The 22,389-nt window shown below is 39.8% G+C and overlaps 1 protein-coding gene across 3 annotated transcripts in view; it reads right to left on the reverse strand.

Moving 5' to 3' along the window:
• Positions 1-21,886, reverse strand: part of RABGEF1 (RAB guanine nucleotide exchange factor 1) — a 61,209-nt gene extending 39,323 nt beyond the window's left edge. The window contains exons 1-2 of one of the 3 annotated variants that reach the window (XM_042923053.1): positions 21,793-21,886; positions 2,160-2,345 (exon numbers count right to left, since the gene is read on the reverse strand). In XM_042923053.1, coding sequence (XP_042778987.1) covers positions 2,160-2,338 — 179 coding nt within the window. In that variant the 5' untranslated portion in view covers positions 2,339-2,345; positions 21,793-21,886. Of the gene's footprint in view, positions 1-2,159; positions 2,349-21,792 lie in introns of those variants that run through there. The other 2 variants (XM_042923052.1, XM_042923051.1) reach the window with 2 other exon arrangements.
• Between the last annotated feature and the right edge of the window lie 503 nt (positions 21,887-22,389).

Genomic DNA, 22,389 nt, shown 5'->3' on the forward strand with positions numbered 1-22,389 from the left:
TTTCACTCTTATGTGGATCCTGAGAAACTTAACAGAAACCCATGGGGGAGGGGAAGGAAAAAAAAAAAAAAAAAGAGGTTAGAGTGGAAGAGAGCCAAAGCATAAGAGACTCTTTTTTTTTTTTTTTTTTTTTTTTTAACATTTTTTATTTATTTTTGGGACAGAGAGAGACAGAGCATGAATGGGGGAGGGGCGGAGAGAGAGAGGGAGACACAGAATCGGAAACAGGCTCCAGGCTCCGAGCCATCAGCCCAGAGCCTGACGCGGGGCTCGAACTCACGGACCGCGAGATCGTGACCTGGCTGAAGTCGGACGCTTAACCGACTGCGCCACCCAGGCGCCCCCATAAGAGACTCTTAAAAACTGAGAACAAACTAGGGTTGATGGGGGGTGGGAGGGAGGGGAGGGCGGGTGATGGGTATTGAGGAGGGCACCTTTTGGGATGAGCACTGGGTGTTGTATGGAAACCAATTTGACAATAAACTCCATATATTGAAAAAAAAAAAAAAAAAAAAAAGAATGACTCCCAATATTTTTTAGCTAACTGAATAAAATAGTGATGTCATTAACTGATACAGAAGAAGGGTAGGAGGAAATGTTGGGATTGAGTAAATAAAAGAAAGAAATTTGACCTTGGACCAGGTCCAACGTATTTGAGGTATTTATAATAAATCTAAAGAGCTATCTATAGAACAATGGTTCTATATGTTGAGCCCAGCAGCATCACCTGGGAACTTGCTAGAAATGCAAATTCCCAGACCTCACTCCCACCCTACTAAAGTCAGAGACTCCAAAATGAGGTCCAGTGATCCCTGTTTTGATAAGTGATTCTCATGCTTGTTCAAATTTGAGAAGGAGTGCTGTAATAAAACTCAAGCAAGGTCATAAATGGAAGCAGAAAAAAAAAAAAACCATGAAGTCATAGGTAGAAGTGTTAGTCTGAGAATGGAATAAGGATACACCTCTCTCCGAGACAAAATAGAAGTCAGCATCAAGATAGGAGCACATTTCGCTGTGGAGAGGGGAGAAAGCTGCTTTCTTCATGAAACAGGATCAGCTACTGAGATGTTCAGGAGTGCAGTGGGAAATCTGAGCAAATACTTAATGTTCTATATTTTCTCTTTTGGACCATAGAGTTACTGAAAGCAGTGAGTATGCATTATAATTCTCCAAGTTCACCACAGATGCTAGAAAAGTAGTCACTCAAATATGGATGATTAGGTATTAAAAAACTAGCAAAAGATGTCAGAGTTCAGTCTGATGTTCTTTTATGGAGAAGTTTTACTGTTTCTAGAATGTTTTGGCAAGAGATTAACATCATTCATGGCGTTTTATTCATCTCTATACTCACCAGCCATTCCATCTTTTAGTTTTTATCATAATCATATTTCTGGATAATATAAACTACTTTGGACTAACAAATCTCATTTTTAAGAAACAGTTAAATTTCCAAAATGCACACGCTCTATATACAAATCAAAAAAGTTTTTACTATTATGTGTTTATCACCATGGCAGGAGCTATGCTGGATGTATTTTAAGAATGAAAAAACTGAGGGGCGTCTGGGTGGCTCAGTCTGTTGGGCGTCCAACTTCGTCTCAGGTCATGATCTCACAGTCTGAGTTTGAGCGGGGAGTTTGAGCCCCGCGTCAGGCTCTGTGCTGACAGCTCAGAGCCTGGAGCCTGCTTCAGATTCTGTGTCTCTCTCTCTCTCTCTGCCCCTCCCCTGCTCATACTCTGTCTCTGACTCAAAAATAAACAAAAATATTAAAAAAAAATTAAAAAAAAAAGAATGAAAAAAATGATGCCTGATGAGAGCCATGTGCTTGGTACATCAGCTAGACTACTGCATTTAATGTTCACCATGAAATCTGTGTATCTCCATTCTTCTTCTCTGAGAAGTCTATTTTATCTATCTAAAAGAACTCAGTCTAACACACTCTAAACACAAAATAATTACAAGACAAAGATAAAATGAAGAAATCACTGAAAGCTATTCATTAAATGTTGACTGAGAAGAAGAAGAGAAAAAATTCACTTCTAATACTAAGCTGACTTGCTGATAGCTCACAACAGGGGAGAAAAATGGATTTTGACAATGACTGAGCTATATCTCTAACTGTATCGCTGTTAAACCACCCCTAGGTAAGTCCTTTTACCGCTCTGCCAGTTCCCAATCCTCCTGAATCTGCTTCTGCCTGGCTTTGTGGTACTCTTCCCTCCAGCACTTGGAGCAGAAACCCTGCCAAGCAGGGTTGCCATAGTAACCACATCCTTTCTTGCATAGGAGCTCCGACTGATCCACGTGAATTCCACGGCGTTCAGACTTCAGGCTCATCTTCTTTCTGCTAATCAAGTATAAAAAAGAAAGTGTTGTTGCACTATCATTCTTCTATCAGCACAGGAATTGAGAACAAAAATATGAGCGAGTCCATAATCTTCAAGCTATTAGGGAGGGAAGGAAGGCTGTGAGGGAGGGAAAGAGTTTAAATACAGCAAGTTCCTGGGACACAAGGCTGCCTCAATTGGTAGAGCATGCAACTCTTGATCTTGGGTTTATGGGCTTGAACCCCACACTGGGTGCAGAGATTATTTAAAATAAAAATCTTAAAAAAAAATAAAGCAAACAAGTTCTTGACACAGTCATCCAAAAGAAAACATTTCTTATTTCCCTCTCAATAATACATACAACACTTTAAGAAAGGACTAATATTGGACTAAAGGCCTAAATGTAACACTTGAAACTATAAAACACCTAGAAGAAACCACAGGGAAAAAACTTCATGACATTGGATTTGACAATAATTTCTTGGCTATGACACCAAAAACAGCACAAGCCACAAAAGGAAAACCAGACAAATGTGACTGTATCTAACCTAAAATGTTCTGCATGGAAAAGTAAACAGCCCACAGAGTGAGAAGGCAACCTGTATGGAATGAGAGAAAATATTTGCAAGCCATGTATCTGCTAAGGGATTAATATTCAGAATACATAAAGAATTCCTGTAGCTCAACAACAACAAAAACAAATAATCTAATGAAAAATTAGCAAAGGACTTGCATAGATAATTCTCCAAGGAAGATATACAAATAGCCAACTAACATGTGAAAAGATGCTCAACATCACTAATCAAGGAAATGCACATCGAAACCACAATGAGATACCACTTCACATCCAATAGGATGGCTATGATGAAAAAAAAAGTCAGATAATAACAAGTGTTAGCAAGGATGTGGAGAACTCTCATACAGGGCTGCCTGGAATGTAAAACAGTGCAGCTGCTTTTGGAAACAGTCTGACAGCTCCTCAAGCAATTAAACAGAGAGTTACTATATGACCCAGCAATTCCACTCCAAGGTGTGTGTGTGTGTGTGTGTGTGTGTGTGTGTGTGTGTACACAAAAGAGATGAAAACATATGTCCACACAGAAACTTGTACACAAGTGTTTAAAACATTATCCATAATAGCCAAAAGGGGATGAATGATAAAGAAATTGTAGTATATCGATACAATGGAGTATTTGACCATAAAAAGGAATTAAATACTGATACATGTCACAACACGATCAACCTTGAAAACATTTTGCTAAGTGAAAGAATCCAGTCATAAAAGGCCACGTATTATATAATCCCCTTCATATGAATGTTCAGTATGGGGAAATCTACAGAGACAGAAAATAGATTACAGTTGCTTAGGACTAAGGGGGAGAGGGTGGGAATAAAGGAGATAGCTGAAGAGTATGAGGTTTCTTTTTGAGAGGATGAAAATGTTCTCAAGTTGGATGTCATGATGGTTGCCACTGAACTGTTTAACCTTTAAATGGGTGAATTCTATGGTATGTGAATTATACTTCAATAAAGTTATTTTTAAAATACATATCTTGGAGATCTTGCAGGTTGAGGCCCAGACCACACAATAATGCAAATGTCACAATAAAGTGAGTCAAATAAATTTTTTGGTTTCCCAGTGCATATATAAGTTAGGTTTACACTATACTGTAGTCCATTTAGTGTTCAATTCTAAAAATTAAAAATGCAAATTTGACACTGAAATAAGGTTACAGGTAAATTAGAATATACCAGTTTTATGGATTGGAGAGGAAGTGTGAAAAACAGCAAAGAAACAAAGTCCTAGAAATTGAAGTAGGAGCAACGTTTTTATCAGAGTTTTAGCTATAACAAAGTATAAAACTGTAGGATTTAAGCTTTATGTGGTAAATAACATGGCATTCATATGTAAAATGTTCAGTATCTGAGTGGTAGTTTTACTGATGTATACATAGTTATTTTAATTGTAGACTTACAATTGCTACATTTTATGTACTTAATAAAGTAATTAACATAAAAAATAATAAAAATTAAAATTAAAAATGCTTTATTGCTAAAAAAAATGCTTTATTGCTAAAAAATGCGAACTGCCATCTGCGGTTTCAGTGAATTGTAATCACTGATCATAGATACCATAACAAATAATAATGAAAACGTTCGAAATATTGCCAGAATTACCAGATTTTTGTGACACAGAAACACGGAAGTGAGCAAATGCTGTTGGCAAAATGGCGCGGACAGATTTGCTCAATGCAGGGTTGCCACACAAACCTTCAATTTGTGAAAAAAATGCGGTATCTGTGAAGCTCAATAAAGCAAAGTGCAATAAAGCAAGGTATGCCTGTGAAACTCAACAGAGGAGGGCAGGCAGGATGGAAGTCACGGAGATTCAATATTGGCTTTGCAGGTGGAGCGACTATAAGCCAAGGAATGTGGGTGGCTTCTAGAAGCTGAGAATGACCTCGGTCCTATAACCAAAATGAACTAAATTCTGCCAGCATGAGTATGTCTGGAAGCAGATTTTCCCCACAGCCTCTAGAAAAGAGCCCAGGCTGGCTGACTCCTTTATTTTGACCTCTTGAGATCTCTAACAGAGTACCCAGCTGAGCCAGGCAGGACTTCTGCCTTAAGAATTTGGGGATAATAAATGGGTATTGTTTTAAGCTGCTAAATTTGTGGCGATTTGTTATGGCAACAACAGAAAACTAACAGGCCTCTTTTCCACATCTCTTTTTGGGAGCCTTTGCACATGTGTTCTAATGCTGCCCAGGGCTGTGTGCCCTGCTGTTCACATGGTGATTATTCTCTCCTACTGTAGGTCTTAGCTTTCACATCGCACTGTCAGGAAGACCTCCCCCAAATCCCCAACTCTCACCTCCACGCTGGCATTATTGCTCTATATCCTACCTATATTGAACAAGGCAGGGTAAGGAAAGAGTTAACCAAGCAGGCCTGAGTTGCTCAAAAATCGTGCACGTTCTCAGAAAGGCCTGCTTGTGTACTGGCTCATGGTCAGCTTCTGGGAATGGAAGTCTTTATGTCTTTATGTCATAAGTGTCACTATGTTTTGTATGCTCGGGGCTTTGAACCACACTTCAGACAGTCTGCGCAAATAGTGTGATGTATGGTGAACACCTGCTTTCATTCTGGGGGATCCGGAGTCGCATTAACTGTGGTCATACTGTGAAGGCACTTGTGCCTATGTGACCAAACTTCAAAAAAAACCCTGGAATTCAAGGCATAAGTGAGTTTCCTTAACGGAAAATACCTCACACGCGTTGCTACAATTTGTTGCTGGGGGATCAAATGCACCGCTGGGAGAAGACTCATGAGAAGACTCAGGCCTGGTATCCTCCAAACTCTGCCCAGTGCACTGTTTTCCTTTATTGATCCTGCTTTGTATCCTCTCACCTGGCTATAAAACATCACCAGGAGAACAGGAGTTCTATGAATCCCATCAAATTACCAAACTTGGGGGGAGTGTTGGGGACTAAGGGTATGATTATAAAGGGGTGGCATGAGAGAGCTCTTAGCGGTTACAGAATAGTCCGGTATCTTGACCGTGACACAAAACTGCTATACACACACAAACGACAGATGTCAATTTCTTGGTTCTGAGAGTATACTATAGTTATGTAAAATGTAGCCTTTGGGGAAAACTGGGCAAAGAGTACACAGGGCCTCTCTGTATTATCTTTGCAACTTCCTGTTACTCTGTCATTTCCAATTAGAGAGGTTTAAAAAATTCCCCTTAAATTTTAAATGACAACACGTATGACTGAACCACTGTATATGAGACAGTTAAACAGTGATAACTCAGGTTATTTCTAAATATGGAAAACAAAGAGAGCAAGTGAACTGCCAGAAGTGCATGCCATGATTTGAAAGGCTATGTAGTGGTGATGATAGCTCTGTTTCAGTGGGGCAAAGCAGGTACAGTCAACACACCTACATTAGACATCAGAGACATGTAAACAGCATATCCCCTTCGGTTATGGAGAAACATACGGGGATCAACCGCCTGAGACTCCATTCTGTCTTTCCCGCACAGAAAGACCTCTCTCTCCCTAATCAGTGGAGCCATAATCCAGAGGCAAGCTGCCACCACCACTGCACCCAAGAGGAAGGCCAGAGGGACATATCCAGATCCTGTTTGAGCACTGCACTCAAATAAGCAGGCTTTTATTGAGCAACCTGGGCATAAAAAATGCATAATTCAATTGGCCCACTACATTAGAGAAGACAGAGTAAAAATGATCTCTACTGCTGAGACAATGGAGAGCCCTGTGAGTTCTGCCCCCAGGCTAGTATTCAATCTGGGTTGAGGTACACTAAAAAAAAGGACAGAGGAATACAAATCCCAGAGTTAGGTGTGTTCTTCCTTAAGACTCTGCATAAAGCCAGATTGATCTCATAAAATCAGCAAAAACAAAAAAACATTTTGTGGATCTGAGTAGCTTCCCACTATTTTCCTTACGAGAGTCCTACTTCCTGTTCTTGGGTTCAGTGCTATGTTCTCATAGTCCGTTCCTCTAGGCCGCAATTTACAAGAAACTTCCAATCAACTCTACTAAAATGATACACTGTCCTTTGACCTCAGTTAAGAAATAAAACTAATAGCTAAGCTTTTTTCCTGAAATTTGATTTTCTCCACTTATGGAAGTATAAGATGCTTACTCTATAAAACCTGATATATATAGACAAGTAGAAAATAAAGTATAAAGAAAGTCAAAACATCACCCAGAGACACTCACTATATTCTTGTAGTGCTTTCTCTACTCATCACTCATTTATTTAACAAATAATTATACACTGATTTACACTCTATGACAGGCACTTTACAAAAGTAAAAGTAAAGTTTCCGTCATTTTGGCACCTGCTATGTAGTATATGGGAGATATAACTATATATCTAGAAGGCCTGAAAGAAGAATTTAAAACACTATGAACAATGAGGAAATAATTAATTTTAGAATTACAAAATCACATAAAAATTTGTATTTATGTAAAACAAGCTAAATATGTGTAAATGAAATCTATGGAACTCTTACAATAGTCTAACAATAACAAGTTTGTAAATATAAAAAGATCCCATTCACAATAGTATCAAAATGTAAAACCACCCAGGAAATACTTTAATAGTAAAATTACGTGATTTACAATAAATATTGAGAACTAAAGAAAGCTAAAGTAGTTGGTAAGGTAAGGCATACCAATTTTTACTGAGGAAATTAAATATATAAATGGCAAATGTTTAAAACATTTCAAGTTTACTACAAATGACAATAAAATCTCAAAAGATGTTTTTTTAAAGTTTATTTTATTTAATTATTTTGGGAGAGAGAGAGTGTGCAAGCACACAGGGGAGGGGCAGAGAGAGCGGTAGAGAGGAATCCCAAGCAGGCTCCGCACTGTCAGCACAGAGCCCTATGCGGGGCTCCAACTCATGAACCATGAGATCATGACCTGAGCCAAAATCAAGAGTCAGACACTTAACTGACTTAATCGCACCTTACGAAACTTTTAAAGGACTAAGGGCTATTTAAGCTTAAAAACTGAAGCAAAATTTTAAAAAGAAAAAGATTCAAATACACAAATTTAAACTTCTATCTAGTTTTTAAAAGGCCCACTTAGAAAATGGAAAGGCAAGGGCACCTGGGTGGCTCAGTCTGTTAAGCGTCCAACTCTTGATTTTAGCTTAGGTCATGGCCTCACAGTTCGTGAGATTGAGCCTGACACTGGGCTCTGTGCTGACAGCGCAGAGCCTGCTTGCGATTCTCTTTTCCTTCTCTCCCTCTCTCTCTCTCAAAATAAATATTTAAAAAAAGAAAATAGGCAAATATTTTAAGAAAATAGGACAATGAAGTATTTTATCATATTTAAAATTATATGAATAAAAAGAAACTGTAAATCTCTGATATGCAGGATAAGGATACGAGTAGACCAATCACAAAACATGAAAAGCTTCTGAGAAATAGAAACAGAATGTCAAAGGGCTTCTGCATTTTATTTTTATTTATTTTTATTAAAGTTTATTTATTTTTGAGAAAGAGAGAGAGAGAGAGACAGAGAGAATCCCACGCAGGCTCCACGTTCAGCATGGAGCCTGATGTGGGGCTTGATCCCACACCGTAAGGTTGAAATCAAGAGTTTAATGCTCAACCAACTGAGCCACCCAGGAGCCTGTGAAGATTTCTGCATTTAAAATTTTGATATATACTACCAAAGTGGCTTCACAAAATGACTGTGTCTATCTACATTCCCACCTATTGTGTATTAGAGAATCTACTTTCCTGGAAACTCATAAATAAATACTATATTACTAATCTTTATTTTGTCCATCTGAAAGGCAAAAAAATAAATCATTTCTTGTTTTAATATGCGCTTCCTAAACCATGTTTAATATTTACTGGTCATTAGCATATCTTCTTTGAAGAATTTAACCATTTGTGTTTTTTGCTCATTTTTCTGTGTCATCTTTTTTCCTTTATTTTCAGTCGAAGTATAGTTGACATATAATCTTTTTTTTCTCTTTATAAGTGCTCTTTTTATGTCGTCTTTTAGTCCGTCACTTTATGTTATGAAGACACCACTGTTTTTTGTTTTGTTTTGTTTTTTTTTAATTTTTTTTTTTTTTTTAACGTTTGTTTATTTTTGGGACAGAGAGAGACAGAGCATGAATGGGGGAGGGGCAGAGAGAGGGAGACACAGAATCGGAAGCAGGCTCCAGGCTCTGAGCCATCAGCCCAGAGCCTGACGCGGGGCTCGAACTCACGGACCGCGAGATCGTGACCTGAGCTGAAGTCGGACGCTCAACCGACGGAGCCACCCAGGCGCCCCAAGACACCACTGTTTTAATCAAAGAGTTAATATTTCAAATCTATATCCAAGTTTCACTAACTTTCGTATCATTAAATACATTGCTTCCAAAATGAATGTAAATACCACACAGAGAAGCAGTGGCACAGTTCCAATGTTAAATACAACAAAACAAAGCATCCAAACACTAGCCTGCCCAAATAATTCCAAGTGGTAATCAAACCCATGAAATATAATGTAGAGTTTATACTGCTGGAATGAGCAAAGCCGGCAGAGCAGCATTCTTACAGAATGAGCTCTTGACAACAATCTTCTATTGTATTAAGTCGCACCCTCTCCAGATAAGTGAAATTATGATTCCAATCTGAGCATGCCACTGCCCAGGCTAACAACTCAAACTTGCACACCAAATAAACTGGCTGCTCTGGTCTACTTCCTTCTATGCTCCATCCTCTCTTCCATGGCAGCAGCCAATGCCCCAAAAGGCGAGTTTACTCGATAAGTAAATGACCAAACATTCTCTGGCTTAACTCTACTCAAACTAGCAACAAACTGCAACACATAACATGCTTTCAACCACTAACAGCTTTGTTTTTTCTCAAAGTTCGATCTCAGTTTAGCTTTGCTGCAGCCATTTCACCCTCAGCCATTTGCTGTGGCTGAGCAAAGTGATACACACACATATATCATAAGAGAAATACAAAAAGCAACTAACTGCCTGGATGGAAAATGCATTTATTCAGATTTATTAGCCAGCGCAATGAATTATATATCTGTATTATGTTCTAAGCCTCCGAGAAGTGTCTTGTGTGTAATAAAAATTTAATCCAATTAATCTGCAGAAATTTTCAAAAGCTAAAACCATACTGTCTGTTGTGGGTTAAATTGTGTCCCCAAAAAAGGTTGAATTCAATACTGTGAATGAAACCTGATTTGGAAATAAGCAGATGTAATTACAGAATAAGATCATACTGATTTAGGGTGGTCCCTAAATCCAATAACTGGTGTCCTTACAAAAAGGCCCTGAAAGACACACACACATACACACAGAGGCCACATGGCCTCAGAGGCAGAGATCGCAGTGATGTGGCTGCAAGCCAAGGAACTATAAGACAACCAGCCAGCATCTCCAGCCTTCAGAGACAACACGGCCCTGCTGACACCTTGGTTTTAGATTTCTAGCCTCCAGAATGATGAGAGAATAAATTTTTGTTGTTTTAAGCCACCCCATTTGTTTATAGCAGTCCTAGGAAACTATAAAAATCATCCAGTAAGAATTGTAAACTGTAATCGTAAACAAATAATTGAAAGAAATGAGGTTTCCACAAGTTAACAGAGAACTATGGGTTCACAGCATCACTTGCTCTTTATCAACTGGATAATCACATCTCCCTCCCAGTTCATGAGAACAGTCCTGGGTTATGCCTGTTGTCCTAGCGAAAAGGCATCCATTTGATTCTCAAAAGTCATCTGCTCTGGATAATAAATTACACTGTCATCTTATTTATGAACAAGCCTAGAAAACCCTCCTGTAGTCCACCTTCAAATTCCATCCTGTTCAAATAGCATCTGACTCCCTTTTGCCCACTGACAGATTAATTCTATCCCTCTGGTTCTTACAGCATTTTATATATATAGCTATTATAATACACTCTATTACAATAACTTGCTTATGTGGCCATTCCACATACACAGACACAGCATAGCACTGTTCTGCCAGGAACAGAGTGAATAATCCATACATAGTTCCTAAATTTATTAAATTATTTATTCAGAAGACCAACAAAGTACCTGCATAGACCATTTTCTTTCACTTCTGTCCCATGTACACTCTCCAGGGCCCACTGCAGGTAAGAGTCGAAAATTAAACAGCAAAATGACTAACTTACAAAGCAGGTGTTCTCAAATCTTAGCATGCATCAGTAGCACCTGGAGGACTTGTTAAGGCACAGAGTACTTCCTGGCTCCCGACCCCCAGTTTCTGATTCAGGAGGTCAGGGGTAGGGCCAGAGAATCTACATTCCTAAGAAGTTCCCAGGTGATGTGGCTAAGGATTACTCTTGGAGAACCACTGTGATAAAGTAAGCATAACAATTATTAATAGATTAATTTCTTCTCGTGATTTCATTACTAGTGGGAGGATTTATTTTCTGAATACGATGGAGTAGCTTGTGGCAGACCAACACTCCTACTGAGAATGAAAAAAGCTAGATACATTTTTTAAATCAATGTTTAAAGGCATCAAAAAACAGATGAAGCAATCAAGACTAGAAGCCTCTGGATTCTGGAAAAAGAGACGAATGGTAGAGAAACAAAGTGACATTCTGTGGCCACTTTTTCACCAAGTACGTTTGCTGATTTTGGGGCAAAAGGCTGAGAATCCAGACTACAGACAGAGGAACCATGAGAGCTTTTGGAAGAGATGAAACAAAGGCAAGAATCAAGGAGCCAAAATCCCAGGGAAAGTGGAGAGTCAAAGAGCCAGAAAGGTCTAACACAAGGCTGGTTTTTCCCTAAGGACATTTACCAAGTTCTACAGCTGCACAGAGAGGACTTCAAAACAAAACTGAAAACGTCTGAAAATCAAAAGTGGAATTTTCAGGGGAGCCCAGCTGGCTCAGTTGGTAGAGCATGCAACTCTTGATTTGGGGTCGTAAGTTCGAGCCCCACGTTGGGTGTAGAGATTACTTAAAAATAAAATCTTTAAAGAAAAAAAAGAGTGGAATTTTCAGTAATCTCACTGTTCTCAAGAGACAAAGATTACAGCATAGAAACCACCAGGGGAAGAGATGCCTGTGAATTCACTAAACTATCAGTTGGAAGCCCCACATGGTAGTGGTAAAGGCAAACCAGAAGGAAACCTAGCCTTATCAACCCATCAACCCAATTTCAACCATTAGCTCAGTCCCTAAAAGGATTAGATGATAAGTCCCTACTCTACCTGGCTAGTAAAAGGGAGGAGACATTTCCTCTCTAAAACAATAGTACCGAGGTGCCTGGGTGGCTCAGTTGGCTAAGTGACCAGCTCTTGATTTCTGTACCAATGGCACACAGCCTGCTTGGGATGTGCTCTCTCTCTCTCTCAAAAATAAGTAAATAACCTTAAAAAAAAAAAAAAAAAAGAACAGCATCATCTGGAGCTTCATTTTATTCACAACACCCAGCATTTACCTAACTAAAAGCCAAAAAGAAAAAAACAGATGCTCAGATGATCCAGACAATGGAGTTAACAGAAAGACTTTTTATTTGATTTTAATTTTTTAGAGACAGAAAGAAATCCCAGGAGGGGGAGGGGAGAGAGGGAGAGAAGGAGAGAGGAACAAGGAGAGAGGGAGACAGGGAGACAGGAAAAGAGGGAGAGAGGGAGAGATGCAGAGAGAGAGAGGGAGCAAGGGAGAAGCAGGGCACAAGCTTACCTGATGCAGGACTCAAACTCATGAACCATGAGATCATGACCTGAGCTGAAGCTGGATGTTTAACCGACTGAGCCAACCCAGGCGCCCCAAAAGAAAGACTTGTAGGAGCACCTGCGTTGGCTCAGTTGGCTAAGTGTCCAACTTCAGTTCAGGTCATGATCTCACTGTTTGTGAGTTCAAGTCCTGCATAGGGCTCTGTGCTGACAGCTCAGAGCCTGGAGCCTGTTTCAGATTCTGTCTCTGTCTCTCTCTAGCTCTCCCCCTCTCCGCTCATGCTCTGTCTCTCTCTCTGTCTCTCTCGCTCTCTCTCAAAAAATAAAATAAACAATAAAAAAAAGAAAGACTTTTAAATAATGATAGCTATTTAAATTCCCTATTTAAAAATATAGGTAAAAAATAAATTTAAAATAGGTGAAAAAAGGAGGGTAAGAACATACTTTAAAAATGAAGAATTTCAACTGAGAATTGTAATCTATAAGAATTGAACTGAAATGCTAGATCTGAAAAGTATAATAACTAAAATTAAAAATTCAAAAGGTAGATTTAACAACAGACCAGGCCTAGCAGATGAGAGGATTAGAAACTGGAACCCAAGTCAATAAAATACATCCATACAGAAGCAGAGAGAAAAACTACTAGGAAACACAGGGGCAGGAGGAGGGCAGTGTAAAGAGAATGAGGAACACTGTGGAAAAGTCTACCAAATATGTAACTGGAGTCCCTCAAAAGAAGAGGAAAGAATGAGTAAGACAGAACCAATATTAAAAGCAAGAACCAGGGCACCTGGGTGGCTCAGTCAGTCGACTGTCCAATTCTTGATTTCGGCTCAGGTCATGATCTCATGGGTTCAAGAATCAAGCCCCTCGTCAGGCTCTGTGCTGAGTGTGGAGCCTGCTTAAGATTCTCTCTCCCCCTCTGCCCTTCTCGTCTGCTCCCACATGTGCTCTCTCTCTTTAAAACAAAATTAAAAAAATAAATAAAAGGAAAGAATGAGAATTTCAAAATTGATGAAAAGACAACCCACAAATCCAAGAAATTCTGGGAACCTAAAAGCAGAAAGACACACACACACACACACACACACACACACACACACACACACACAGATATAGCATACTTAAAATGTTGATAATCAAAAACAAAGAGAAACTTTTTAAAGTAACCAGTGGGAAAGAAGCACATTGCTTTCATAGGTGCAACAATAAAACTAACAGCTAAATTCTCAAAGAAACCATAAAAGCCATAAGACAACAGAATGACCTCTTAAAAGTGCTGTAAAAAGAAAATGCCCACCTAGAATGTGGTGCTCAGTGACTATTTCCTTTAAAAATAAAGGCAGAATAAGACATTTACAGACAAACAAAAACTGAAACAATTCATTATGGGCCCACTTGCATTAGAAGAAATACCAGAGGGAACTCTTCAAATGGGAAGAAAAATTAGCCTATCCCAAAGAGAAACACAGAAATACATACAGGAAGGGACGAAGAGTAATGGAAACAGTAAATATGTAAGTAAATCCACACAAATACTGATTATATAATGCAACAAAGCAGGAAAACGCCAAACTGAGTTAGTACCTAAAGCTCTAGCATTACTGGAGAAGTGATAAAAGTTATAATTTGTATTAGACTGCAGTAAGTCAAGGGTATATATTACAATTGCTAGTATAATCACAAAAAGAATAGCGAAAGAATGTGTAACTAAGCAATTACTATAGGGAAAATATTAAATAATTAAATAATAAATAATCCAAGAGGGGCGCCTGGGTGGCTCAGTCGGTTGAGCCTCCGACTTTGGCTCAGGTCATGATCTCACTGTTCGTGAGTTCGAGCCTTCCGTCGGGCTCTGTGCTGACAGCTCAGAGCCTGGAGCCTGCTTTGGATTCTGTGTCTCCCTTTCTCATCTGCTCCTCCCCTGCTTGCACTCTGTCTCTCTCTCTCTCTCTCAAAAATAAATAAGCATTAAAAAAATTAAAAAAAAAAATAATCCAAGAGATGGCAAGAAAAAAGGAAAAGGGAACAAAACTGGTGAGTCAAAAAGAAAACTTACCAAAAGATGGCAGATCTAACACGAAATATAGTGACAATCGCATTACATGAAAATGGACTAAATATGATAATTTAAATACTAAAAGAGACTAAAGAAAAAAAACCTAAATTCAATCATCACGATGCTTTCAAGGACAAAATTAAAAAAAACAGAAATTATAAGGATGGAAGAATATACAGCATGCAACATTTACCAAAAGAAAGCTAGTAAAGCTATACTGATATACAAAGTGGACTTGAAGGCAAAAAGCACTACTAATGATTAAAAGATAACAGTGCTAATCCACCAAGAAAATTCTAATGTAAGCAAAGTGGTTAGACATTAGTAATCACTGGGAGCTAAGAAGCATACTCTTACCAACGACCTTGAAGGCCAATGCAAAACAACTGCTGCAACCAACTCTTTTTAGAAAAATCTATGGCAGCTCAAAGGGTAGAACTACACATTAATATAGAGCATAAATACCAGACTTCTTGGCAATACGATAAAACTCAAACAGGGGCCCCTGGGTGGCTCAGTCGGTTGAGGATCCAACTTTGGCTCAGGTTGTGATCTCGTGGGTTCAAGCCCCACACCAGGCTCGCTGCTGTCAGTGCAGAGCCTGCTTCAGATTCTCTGTCCCCCTCTCTCTTTGCCCCTTCCCCACCTGCGCACGCTCGCTCGCACATTCTCTCTCCAAAAAAATGAAAAACAAACCTCATGCATATACCTTATGTGAATTCTGAAATGCTTAAACTAGTAAACAGTTTTTTTAACACAAAATAAAAGGTAGACAGTTTTACAAACAAACATTAATAAAGATCAGAAGATATTCTGGGGTAATAAAATGTTTACTAGACTGAGTAGTTTGATAAGGTTCATATCTATAAAATTCATATCTATAAAAACTAGACTTCCTGAAATTAAACCCTCAGAAAAAGGAAAAAACAAAACTTAAAAAAAAAAAAAAAACACCTCAGATTCTTCTTCTCCAAATATAGCTCAAGTGTTGATTGAAGCATGAAACCGAAATCTTTGCATTATACTTACCTAAATGGCAGACTCACCATCATAACAATTAGTGGTTTTGTTTGGGGCTGGAACTGGCTAGGCCTAGAATCCAACCTCCTGATTAGCTTTTCTGTTAGAATCTAAGAACTTTAAACTTCAAAAATCTCAGCTTATTTCTCAAGCCCTATTTTATTTACATATAAATAAAATAGTAAGCTGAGATTTTTATTTTCTAACTTATTTATTCAATTACTAGACCAAAGTACTAGAAAGACAATAATTTTCTTCCCTCTCCTCCCTCCCTCTCTCTTTCTTTTTTGGTAGCCCATACAGGGATTGACAAGATCTTCTTCAAAGAAATAGCCTATAACTTCTTATGGGTAACAACAAAAAGTATCTGCAATTTTGTTCTCAAGTATGTCCAAGAACAAAAGTAGGCTCTTTGGAGAAAGTTGTGTCCACATATAGTTGATATTCAAAGAACATCAGCAGTTAGCACAAGGTATGAAAACACTTTGCCATCTGATTATTCCTCATAAGTGATACTTAAGATGTGTCCACCCATGACTACACAACATTCAAAGCCCTAGAGTAATAATAACATCTATATACACTTACCACACCACGAGAACAACTGCAATGGCTAATTAATTAATATAAAGATATAATCCATCTTGCTAAGTAGAAGCCAAGGATATTACTTCCGGAGACACTAATTATAATGGATTTTAGACATTTTATTTCATCAGCCTACAGTTTTATTTTTTCTTTTCACATTTTTTATTTGCATTCTTCTTATAATATCCTATTCAAAACTGTGGTCACTAGCCCAACTTATTTTTCAGGAACATGTTTAAAAAACAATGTCAAAAGTGATATGGAAATGCAATTAAGGAACCATTAAGTTACATAACTACATTTAGGCAACAACAGTTCCACCCATTGTTTACTGATGAAAGGTGAATAAGGATGTTCTCTATTCTCTAGTTTCAGAGGCTAGGTCACAATTTACAATATACTATAGGAACTGTATTCTAATACTTCAAACAAAACAAAACAATCTGGAATTACCTGAAACAGCTACATATGAAAATGCACAATAAATGATGGTTTACTTATCTGTACAACTCTAATGCAATACAATTCCTAACAGAACAAAATGAGAGTTAAGAACACATACACCTACTAATGGCATTACAAAACTATAACCTAAGTTCATCTCAAATCACAGCAGTGAGATCACCAGCTTAAGCTTTACTCTAAAATTTAAATACAAATCTCTTTTCCTAGAATGGTCCACTATCTTTATAAATATCATTGTGACTTTCCTGATCTTGAGATAAATTCAAAGCAGACACAAAGAAAAAATATATGCATTTGAGATGCAAACAAACACATAAAATAATATCGCCACTCTGCCAATCCCGATTGATGCTTAGAAGACTCCCCACTCCCCAGCTTTACAAAGTACAGCCAAATGACTTGAAGTTGTACCTCCCTGACCATTATTTGGATAGGAAGATCCTGTGAAAGGCCTTTTTGTAATGGTGGGTTCCAATACTTGCCAATATGCTTACCTCTATTAACTGTATATGTCTGTTCCCACCTTGGGAGCTCATGGTCCAGTCTGCTGCAGGTTAATATAAAGTCATGGTTAGGTGCAGACCACTGAGTTGGTCGGACTACCTGAGTTCAAATCTCCATCACCTCTTGTATGACCTGAAACAAGTTACTACTCTGAACCACATTTCTTTGTATTTTTAAGAAGGAGGGTGAAGGGAAAGGACAACATTGAGATAATGCATGTCAAGGGCTTATTACTTGCACAGTGCCTGGCCCATGCTAGCACTTGATAAATTTGAACTCTATGCTGGAGCTAACACCCCAAATCTACTTCCAGAAATGAATCTTAGGTCTGTGTCTGGTATTCCCTAAGTCCATCTGTATGTGGAGGTGAGGTGACTTTCATTTAAGTATTCGTCCTTGTCAGACTCCTCCATTTTCACGCTCCCCATGAAAAATATGGTTCTGTGATTAGACAACATAAAACGACAACATAAAAAATAAATGTACTTGCGGGACTTGTCAGGAAGCACAAACTCAAATCCCTGATTTGCTGATAACTTTATAACAAAAAGCTCCATTGAGAAACAAAATATTTATGGAAGAGAACCTAAAGAATGTACAGTCCCCATCTACTTATCTAGAGCATCTAAAACAGATCCTTAAATTAAATCACTGTAGAAATCTACATACTTAGATCACATTATTTTGCCAGCACCAGAACTGCTTTTACTGAATTATGTTTTGTCATCAACCTACACAATGAGGCAACAAAGAATTTTAATTAAAAAACAAAGTAAAACGAGGGCGCCTGGGTGGCTCAGTCAGTTAAGCATCTGACTTCGGCTCAGGTCATGATCTTGTGGTTCCTGAGTTCAAGCCCCATATTGGGCTCTGTGCTGACGGTTCAGAGCCTGGAGCCTGCTTTGGATCCTGTGTCTCCCTCTCTGCCTCGCTCCCACTCGCGCTCTGTGTCTGTCTGTCTCTGTCTCTCAAAAATAAGACATTAAAAAAAAATTAAAAAAAAAAAGTAAAACACAATTCAGCCCTTTGAAATGCATGCTGTTATTTACTTAAGGATGTAGCTAAGAAATCTGTCAATACAAGGAGTCTGGGAATCCAAAGAGAAACTGGTCTTTTATCTTATGATCATTGAATTATACAACTGATTATATCGCTTTCTGAATAGGCTACTAAAAGGCAGAGTCAAATTTGTAGCCCTCTAACAAATACTTAAGATTTCAGTCCAAGTACCTTGTGCACATATCTCATTCCATCTCAATGAAGATCTTACAGACCTCAGTTTTCATCTTAATTTTTCTCCCTCCGTGCTAAATTCATCAGCTCCTTATTTCTGTATGTTCTCAATAACATGTTGTATCTTTGTAAGTAATTATGAATCCTTTCTGGAACACGATGTGATATAAGTAAATGACATGCTCCATTTAAAAAACATTACAGCACAATAAGATACTTTCTTCCAGTAATAAGCATTTTATGAGTTCAATTTCTAAAGGCATTACCTTTTTTTTTGTGCTCCAAAAAAGAAAGAAAGAAAGAAAGAAAGAAAGAAAGAAAGAAAGAAATATTGCAAATACTGTGTCTAAAATTAGGAAATTCTAACAACAGGAACTACAAAAATAAAACTTTCATTATGTATTTTTAACTTTGAAGCACACAGAAAATTACAAATATATCTCATGTAAAAATCCCCCCAAAGTCATGTTTAATTTTAAAACACAGACCAAATCACCATAAATGCAATTTCAATGATTTATTCTGAATAAAGGGAACTAGAGAGATTAGCTTCAAAGATGATTCAAAAGGAGGAGCTTCAATTCCTTCTGTGCTGCCCTGTGCCTGGCACAGAGGATGCTGCCAACCATACCTTAAGGTGAGACCACACAGAATTCAGGGCCCCAAAGACTCCTGCTACACTCCTGCTTTAGGCATTGTGCTACGGCCCTCTTTCAGGGATTTTAGCAATCTCCTTGATGTCATCTGAGGAAAATAAAAAGCTTAAGACTCTTAGTGTGTGCAATTTAACCCATTCATGAACTCATACTCTGATCATAACTTCTGACTTCTAACCACGTACTTATCTAACTGATGATAATTACAGTTCTTTGCCCTCCTAGTGACCATAAACAAGGAAGCTATGCTACCAGAAACATGAAAAAAGGTTCTACTGTACAATAAAAATTATACTTTCTACCCCACCAATAGGAACTTCATCAAACACAGGAATCTCACAGGGTAACTTGGAAGCCGCATCATAAGAGTACAGCTTTTTCTTAAAGCATTTTAGGAGCTTTATTCAAATATCAAGCAAATAAAATATAAGTTACATAATATCAAGTGGGATGAAGGTAAGTCCACTGTTGTTTCTCCTAAGTGTTTATCCGATGATACTCTAAATTATTTCCAATCATAACAGTCATATGAAATATGCATAATGTTTCGACGACGCTTTATGACAAAAATAAGCATTTAATAAGACTTTCAAAATGTTTGACTTCTACTGTGAAACTCTTGCTTTTAGTGTGAGAACTTTATTTACGGGTTAAGAAAGCCACTTAACAGCATTTGTATTCTGAATCACAGAATAGACAGGTGTGTCACATAGCTTTCTTCTCCATTTTAGGGATAGGTCATCTCTGCTACAGATGTATACTTTGCAAACAATAAAAACACATGTGCCAAAAATTAAATTCACAGTCAAGATGAAATTCTGTCTCCAAAGATTGACACAAGTAAATGAAACAAGGTCTTAGTTCTTCTCTATGTAGATATTAAAATAAGTACTGATCATTTTTTTTCCCACTGGAAACCAACATCAGAAATCAATGAATTCTCATCAAGTTAACAAGTACTCATAGAACACTTGTGAATGCCCAGCTCGGACTGAGAATGCAAACAGATAGAAGGAGAATTCCTGTTTACAGAAGCTTACAAATTAGCAGGGTCGGACACTTTTTACACAATGAAACAACTAGCAAATGAGCAAACAACTCAGTTCAAACATTTAATGAGCACATAATCAAGCACCACATTGGGCCCACACAGTCTTCATCAGCCAAATAGCAGCAGTCTGTGTGTGTGTGTAAGATCTACCTAAAATTCCATTTTAATCATGAAAAGACCCTCCTTAAAACCCTTCCTCGGTTTTGTCGTCATCAGCTCCTGAATCTCTGCCCTGCACTTTTTTACTTTTCAAAAACCATCTCCTAGTAGTTAGTTATTGGCCTATTCTCCTGTTACTTGTCCCACCCCCACATTCCAACCAATCCCTAAAATTCCCACCCAACCTTGTTAGTTTCAAAGTTATCGTGCTTCAAGATACTTCCATAAAGTATTCCCTGATTATCTTTCTTCACCCTCCATACCCTGCAGTGTCCCTCCTCACGCTCTGTCTTAGCTCTATTTACCACACCGTATTGAAAGTATCTTTATTGTCCCTCTCTAACTTCTAGAGAGAAGAAACATGATTGCTTGGAAGATCGGTGAAATTTCAAATCCTGAACTCGGTTTAATCTTCCGCACAACAACCAGTAACTCTTACAAAGTAACATTATTTGTCATTAAATGGACTAACAATACAATCAAATCTTACCCGTCAGGCAAACTTTCTTGTTTTAACTATTTTACATTAACAGGCTTTTTTAAAAAGCAGTTTCAAGTTTACAGAAAAAAAAAAGTACAACTATTTTTTAATCTCACAAACAAAAGTAAAAGTCTTCATATTCAAAAAACGACTCCCCTGGTGATGCTGTCAACTCGTCTTGACAATTTTCACATCTAATCTAAAGGGTAAAAGGAGCCCATCAGAGCCCACTGACACACTTCCCAACGACAGGACTTGGTCACCAGCGCTGAGGCACCACCAGATGTCTATGACCTACTCTCTAAAGCAGCTGAGTCCCTCCCTCCCCGTGACTAAACTTCCGTGATGGGCATCACCTCTGCTCTCCTCTAAACCAGTTCTGCTCCTAACTCCAGGCCCACAACTTCCCCCTCAACCACGGCGCGAGAGTTAGGACCGGTGTTCAAGTCCCCGCATCACCAAGGACTGCACCCTCCCGGCTCCGGGACCTTTCCTCCCCAAGAACGACGCGGGTTCTTGAAGCCCCGGAGCCCCTGCCAAGGCCGGGCTGCTCTCTGGGTCTGAGCCGCCAACCCGGACGGACCCCCGAGGGACCCAGGGCACGAGCCGACGGGCCGCCACCACAGGTGTCCCCTCCAACTGCACGGGCTGGACAGTGAAGAGGAAGCCGGCCAAAAGGAAGCCATCCCGCGAGGGGTGGACGGGTGGCAGGAGGCGGCCAGGAAATGACAAGCGTCTGTCCGTCGGAGTTGGGCCGGGCCGTACAGAACTTGGCGACGAACGCTTGAAAGGGGGAGGCTCAGCACGACGAGGACTAAGGCGGCCGGCGACCGCCTGGGGCCGGTCAGGGCCGCGCCGCGGGGCCCCGGGCTGGGACCGACGGCGGCTGGAAGCACCGAAGCGAAACGGCCCCGGCCGGGTAGACGGCACGGGCGAATGACCCAGCAGCCTCCGCCCGGACGGCGCCGCCGCCCCGCCGCCCAGAGCCGAGATCCTGGGCCCCCGTCCTTCTGCTCCGTACCTGGCCTGCGGCTCCACTGGCGTCGGGCCGCCGCTCTCCGCGGGTAGCTCGAGTGGGTCCCGGCTCCGCCAGTCCACAACCCGCCCTCTCGCCGGCCCTCCCTCCCTCACGCCCCGCCCCCGGCGCCGCGAGCGCTCGTCACGCACGCACAGACGTCATTTCCGGGTCCTGGGGCGCGGAGTGGGAGGGTGCTGTTGCGGGTCCTCTCGGCATCCGCGCTGGGTGGCGCGAGCCGGACGCGGGGGTGACTGACAGCACCCGCAGTGTCGGAGGTCTAGGAGAAGAGGGCGGCCTCCAGGCTAGCCCTGCAGTGCCGACCTGCAGCGTTCAGGAGCCGACGGAGCAGCCGGTGTGCCCTGTCTTCTTCAGAGCCTGCTTCCTGCGGTGCTGTCGGGCCCTGGGCCACTGTAGCAGCACGGAATGGGAGACGGAGGCCGCTTGAAAAGCCAATGAATCCTACCTATCACATTACGGATGTCAGGAATTTTAGTGTTCGAATTAAAGGACCTTAAAGAGATTGGTTGACCTAAAAGCCGTTTTTACAGCTAAACATAATTGAGACCCACGAGGTTAAATAATCGTTAGCTAGTATTAATG

This window comes from Panthera leo, chromosome E3 (genome assembly GCF_018350215.1).
Source record: "Panthera leo isolate Ple1 chromosome E3, P.leo_Ple1_pat1.1, whole genome shotgun sequence".
NCBI lineage: Eukaryota > Metazoa > Chordata > Mammalia > Carnivora > Felidae > Panthera > Panthera leo.